General features: G+C 37.2%; 1 protein-coding gene across 3 annotated transcripts in view; it reads left to right on the top strand.

Annotated features, from left to right (window-relative positions):
* The window catches only part of LOC113648570 (testis-expressed protein 264 homolog), a 32,793-nt gene that overhangs the window by 17,237 nt on the left and 8,056 nt on the right, over positions 1–7,500 (top strand). For all 3 annotated transcript variants that reach the window (XM_047810655.1, XM_047810654.1, XM_047810656.1), the window contains one exon: positions 6,156–6,327. In XM_047810655.1, the coding sequence (XP_047666611.1) occupies positions 6,156–6,327 (172 nt within the window). The remainder of the gene's footprint in view (positions 1–6,155; positions 6,328–7,500) is intronic.

Here is a 7,500-nt window from a genome sequence, read left to right as displayed (position 1 = left end):
GGCACAGGCTCCCCGTGACCCAAGGTAGTTCGGATAAGCGGTAGAAAATGAATGAATCAATAAAACAATCAATAAAATCAATAAATCAATAGGCCGTGCTCCTTTCCTCCTTCTTCAATGATGTCCTTTCGGACATTAACAGCAATAACACTATAAAACTCAGGATCTAAAAGGTCTGGACAAAGTTTACAGGTTACCAGTGACAAAAATGTATCTCAGAGAAAAAAAAGGAGTTGTTAACCAAAGCGTGTCGCGTGATCGAGTGGCTAAAAGCTCAATCGATCGTTAGCCGAAGCCACAAAGACAGAAAAACATCGAAGGTCTTCACATCGCCACTCTGTGTTTTCTGCTCAGAGAGTTTATAGATGAACGGATTACTTTGGATTTCAGACAAGCAACTAAAAGTGCACTGTTCGATATGTCTGTCCTCCAGAGACTCAATTAAAGCCGGAGCTGCTGCAATGAAGGGCTTCTGTCGTCCACTTTCAGGCTACGATATATTTCATATATATATATATTTGTGTGTGTGTGTGTGTGTGTGTGTGTGTGTGTGTGTGTGTGTGTGTGTGTGTGTGTGTGTTTCCCCGCTGTGTGTTAATAAACTCAGAGTTTAGTCTTGGCTAACGGACATGGTGGCTCTCCTCCAGCCTGCGTGAATCTCTGAATACTTTAGACTTTATGAATATTTATGAATCAGATGTTCATGTATTGTTGTGTGTGTGTGTGTGTGTGTGTGTGTGTGTGTGTGTGTGTGTGTGTGTGTGTGTGTGTGTGTGTGTGTGTGATTACGGCTGCTCATATTGCACAAGTTTCCCCATGGAAACGGCGACACAATGAGAATGTATTACAATATTTCTGTTTATATTTTTAAACCTAGCAGCATGTTGCAATACGTTTTTCTGTCCGTGTACACAGATAACAGCGAGGAAAACAATGTACGGACGTATTGGTGTACTAGCATGGCTGTACGGGTGGAGCACAGCACACGTAGCGCTCGTCGCTGCTACTTTGTTTCCGTATGAATTAATTCGGACTATAATTAATTTGAATATTTAGTACTTGACTGCAATTACATTGAATATCAATCAATCATCCTATTATGTTATGTTATAGTAGCGCTTAATATGCAATTAATATCAGACTTCGCGATCCAGACGTCAGACATATCGCAGAATACTTGTATCCCAATTCAGATCCCACTCATCATTACTCTGTTCTCGGATCAGTGATGCGGTACTTATTGTTTTCAGTGATGAATGTAATATATGTGCCGGTCCTCTTAAAGCAGAAATCCTCACAGTGTGCCGACTCTGTTGTCAGGCCAGAGACAGGTTTTGAAATCTAGGAATTACCAGAGCGCTAATGCAGAATAGCCGAGGTGTGAGACGTGAGGAAGCCTCGGGGAGGATCATTAAGATCTCACGATGGATTCGGGTAGAGTGAAGAAGATTTTTGTAAAGAAGAGGAAAAGAGGACTGACCTGTGTGTGTGAGAGTGTGTGTGTGTGTGTGTGTGTGTGTGTGTGTGTGTGTGTGTGTGTGTGTGTGTGTGTGTGTGTGTGTGTGAGCACGCAGAAGCAAAAGTGGTAAAATGGGCATGTAAAGAGCAGCATAATGGTCTCCTCAGGGCCAGACATGCTGTGTGTGTGTGTAAAGAGGGAGCCTGTGTAAGAGAGATGATTACCCTCTAGAGATCAGAGTCACAGAGCGCAGGAAATAAGGGAGAAGTGGAGAAGAGCAAAAAACCTCAAAAAGGAGAGAGAGAGAGAGAGAGAGAGAGAGAGAGAGAGAGAGAGAGAGAGACAGATATTGAGATACGGAGGAGGCTCTGCTGTTAATACTTAGTCACTAGTTTCTGCTTGCACTGAACTGCTTGTGACACTACACAATACTAAACTACACTACACTACACAATACTAAACTACACTACACTACACAATACTAAACTACACTACACAATACTACACTACACAGTACTACACTACACTATAATACACTACACAATACTACACTACACAGTACTACACTACACTATAATACACTACACAATACTAAACTACACTACACTATATTACACAGTACTACACTACACTATAATACACTACACAATACTAAACTACACTACACTATATTACACAGTACTACACTACACTATAATACACTACACAATACTACACTACACTACACAATACTACACTGCACAGTACTACACTACACAATACTAAACTACACTACACTACACAATACTAAACTACACTACACTATATTACACAGTACTACACTACACTATAATACACTACACAATACTAAACTATACTACACTATTACACAATACTACACTACACTATAATACACTACACAATACTACACCACACTATATTACACTACACTATACTATACTACACAATACTACACTACACTACACTATATTATACAGTGCTACACTACACTATAATACACTACACTACACAATACTACACTACACAATACTACACCAAACTATATTACACTACACTATACTACACAATACTACACTACACTATATTACACAGTACTACACTACACTATAATACACTACACAATACTACACTACACTATAATACACTACACTACACAATACTACACTACACAATACTACACCACACTATACTATACAATACTACACTACACTATATTACACAATACTACACTACACTATAATACACTACACAATACTAAACTACACTACACAATACTACACTACACTATAATACACTACACAATACTAAACTACACTACACAATACTACACTACACTATAATACACTACACAATACTGCACTACACAATACTACACTACACTATAATACACTACACAATACTAAACTACACTACACAATACTACACTACAGTATATTACACAATACAACACTACACTATAATACACTGCACTACACAATACTACACTACACTATAATACACTGCACTATACTATGCTACACAATACTACACTACACTATATTACACAATACTACACTACACTATAATACACTGCACTATACTATACTACACTACACTATATTACACAATACTACACTACACTATAATACACTACACAATACTACACTACACAGTACTACACCACACTATATTACACTATACTGTACTACACAATACTACACTACACTATATTACACAATACTACACTACACTATAATACACTACACAATACTACACTACACTATAATACACTGCACTATACTATACTACACAATACTACACTACACAGTACTACACCACACTATATTACACTACACTATAATACACTACACAATACTACACTACACTACATTATATAACACAGTACTACACTACACTATAATACACTGCACTATACTATACTACACTACACAATACTACACTACACTACACTATATTACACAATATTACACTACACAATACTACACTATATTACACTACACAATACTACACTATATTACAGTACACAATACTACACTATATTACAGTACACATTACTAGACTATATTACGCTACACAACACTACACTATATTACAGTACACAACACTACACAATACTACACTATACTACACAACACTACACTATATTACAGTACACAACACTACACTATATTACAGTACACAACACTACACAATACTACACTATATTACACTACACAATACTACACTACACTACACTACACAATACTACACTACACAGTACTACACCACACTATATTACACTACACTATAATACACTACACAATACTACACTACACTACATTATATAACACAGTACTACACTACACTATAATACACTGCACTATACTATACTACACTACACAATACTACACTACACTACACTATATTACACAATATTACACTACACAATACTACACTATATTACACTACACAATACTACACTATATTACAGTACACAATACTACACTATATTACAGTACTCAATACTAGACTATATTACACTACACAATACTACACTATATTACAGTACACAATACTACACTATATTACACTACACAACACTACACAATACTACACTATATTACAGTACACAATACTACACTATATTACAGTACACATTACTAGACTATATTACGCTACACAACACTACACTATATTACAGTACACAACACTACACAATACTACACTATACTACACAACACTACACTATATTACAGTACACAACACTACACTATATTACAGTACACAACACTACACAATACTACACTATATTACACTACACAACACTACACTATAATACACTACACAATACTAAACTACACTACACTATATTACACAATACTACATTACACTATAATACACTGCACAATACTAAACTACAGTACACAATACTACACTACACAGTACTACACTACACTATATTACACTACACTATAATACACTACACAATACTACACTACACTACATTATATAACACAGTACTACACTGCACTATACTATACTACACAATACTATACTACACTACACTATATTACACAATACTACACTACACTACACAGTACTACACTACACTATAATACACAATACTACACTACACTACACACTACACTACACTATAATACACTACACAGTACTACACTACACTATAATACACTGCACTATACTACACTACACAATACTACACTATATTACACTACACAATACTACACTATATTACAGTACACAACACTACACAATACTACACTATAGTACAGTACACAATACTACACTATATTACAGTACACAACACTACACAATACTACACTATATTACACTACACAACACTACACTATATTACAGTACACAACACTACACAATACTACACTATATTACAGTACACAACACTACACAATACTACACTATATTACACTACACAATACTACACTATATTACAGTACACAACACTACACTATATTACAGTACACAACACTACACAATACTACACTATATTACACTACACAACACTACACAACACTACACTATATTACACTACACAACACAATACTACACTATATTACAGTACACAACACTACACAATACTACACTATATTACAGTACACAATACTACACTATATTACACTACACAACACTACACAATACTACACTATATTACACTACACAACACTACACAATACTACACTATATTACACTACACAATACTACACTATATTACAGTACACAACACTACACAATACTACACTATATTACAGTACACAACACTACACAATACTACACTATAGTACAGTACACAACACTACACAATACTACACTATATTACACTACACAATACTACACAATACTACACTATATTACACTACACAATACTACACTATATTACAGTACACAACACTACACAATACTACACTATATTACAGTACACAACACTACACAATACTACACTATAGTACAGTACACAACACTACACAATACTACACTATATTACACTACACTATACTACACAATATTACACTACACAATACTACACTATATTACAGTACACAATATTACACAATACTACACTGCTATGCTACATGGCCTCTGCAGTCTGCCCACACACATCATTAGCTTACATATGAATATGCATGTATTTGATGGGAGATTGAGTTATTCTCGCTCTGACACCTGCTGCTGCTGCTGTGAAGCCTCCTCACACCGAATAAATAAACCAGATCACTATTCACACCTATTAGAGATTATTCAGCCTTAGAAAAGCAGACCTGCTTACATAACAAGTCTCTGTTAGAGATGGGCCTCTCACTTCACCTCTCTTTGTCTCTCTCATGTTCTTTTCAGAATTTTTCACACATCGGTCAGTCGTTTTGTAATCATCTGATCATGCGGATTATAAAATCTAAATATCTTTTGTCTAAAATTACAAGCAATTACAACAAAGGGACATAAAGTAGGAGCAGGCAGAGTTTGCTAATATCTGTGTGCTGCTATTGAATATAATGCGGTTCTGACACCTCTACAGATCTTCATACCTCCCATCACCTCAGCTCCAGTATAATACCAGTTTGTAGTTAAAGAGGAGTTCTGCATCTGTTTAGGTTTAGAGAGAAATATTAATATAAACCTAAATATCTCTCTCTCTCTCTCTCTCTCTCTCTCTCTCTCTCTCTCTCTCTCTCTCTCTCAGGACAGGAAGCTGTGTGCTCACCCTTTCCTCGAGATCTACAGGAGTCGGCTAATCTACTACATGAGTCCGCTGGCCAGACAGGGAGATTTCTATGTACCTGAGGTCCAGAAAGCCCCAAAAAGACAAATGGAAAGCGAGGATTCTGAAGAGGACAGGAGGACTGACATCACAGGTAGACTTCGCCCCTTCATACCGAGGGGTCATGTATAAAAATGATCTCTATACGGGCATCAAATGTTCGTATGAACACCATTAGTGTTCGTGGTCTTCCACCTTATGAGCTCTTATTCTCGGTACGATGAGGTTAAACATCTCTACTAATTAAAGCATTAATTAAAAAGTATGCAGAGTCGAGCAGCGTTCAGTCTGTGCAGCAATGTTGTAAAAACTGAAACCAACATGTGTGGCTGCACGACATCGTAGACCTGAATTTGTTTTATTGCCGTCGCAACATTTAAAGAGTAATTGATGTTTTGAGCTCGAACCTTAACAGCCGTTCATATTGTGCTCAGGTGAATAATGTAACACTTCATTATCTCTGCTCTGAATAATGAGACAGGTGTATGTGAGAAGTGTATGTGCGCATGTCAGAGAGAGAGAGAGAGTGTGTGTGTGTGTATGTGTGTGTGTGTGTGTGTGTGTGTGTGTGTGTGTGTGTGTGTGTGTGTGTGTGAGAGAGAGAGAGAGAGAGAGAGAGAGAGAGAGAGAGAGAGAGAGAGAGAGAGAGAGAGATTCAAGGCTGCCATGTGCTGGGATAAAACATGGCTGTTCAGTTTGTGGCATAGAGAGCGAGAGGTTTGATGGATCCCCCCCAGCATGAGCTAAAGGATGTGTTGTACACACCAGCTGGCCCACTGTGTGTATGTGTGTGTGTGTGTGTGTGTGTGTGTGTGTGTGTGTGTGTGTGTGTGTGTGTGTGTGTGTGTGTGTGCACTTCCCGTACCTGGTGCACTACCCACACCTGTCAGTCTGTCGCTCTGTGAAATCTGTGACAGGTTTTGATATTAACTAATATAACTGAACATTAGGGATCACTGAGGTGTTGTAATTACTTTCGTAGCCTGGTCCAGCGTGTGCACGTTGTTTGTGCCATTTGTTTACTCTCACGTTGCCCCTCGCCGGTCACTCTGACAGCGTGTGACTATTATGAGAACCCTTAGGAGCCAAATCTGTTAAAGTGAAAATGCACCGCAGGTCAAACCATCGTTCTGCGTAAATCACTAACGTTCAACGCTAAGGTTTAAACGCTTTAGCCTGTCTCGATTCAGTTACAGATAAATCTAATGGTTCTTTCTTTTTGCTTATCTGTTTGCCAGTTCTATAAATTCTATACATCAATGAAGAA

This window comes from Tachysurus fulvidraco, chromosome 2 (assembly GCF_022655615.1).
Source record: "Tachysurus fulvidraco isolate hzauxx_2018 chromosome 2, HZAU_PFXX_2.0, whole genome shotgun sequence".
Classification (NCBI taxonomy): domain Eukaryota; kingdom Metazoa; phylum Chordata; class Actinopteri; order Siluriformes; family Bagridae; genus Tachysurus; species Tachysurus fulvidraco.
This window is presented reverse-complemented; position numbering and strand designations above follow the sequence as displayed.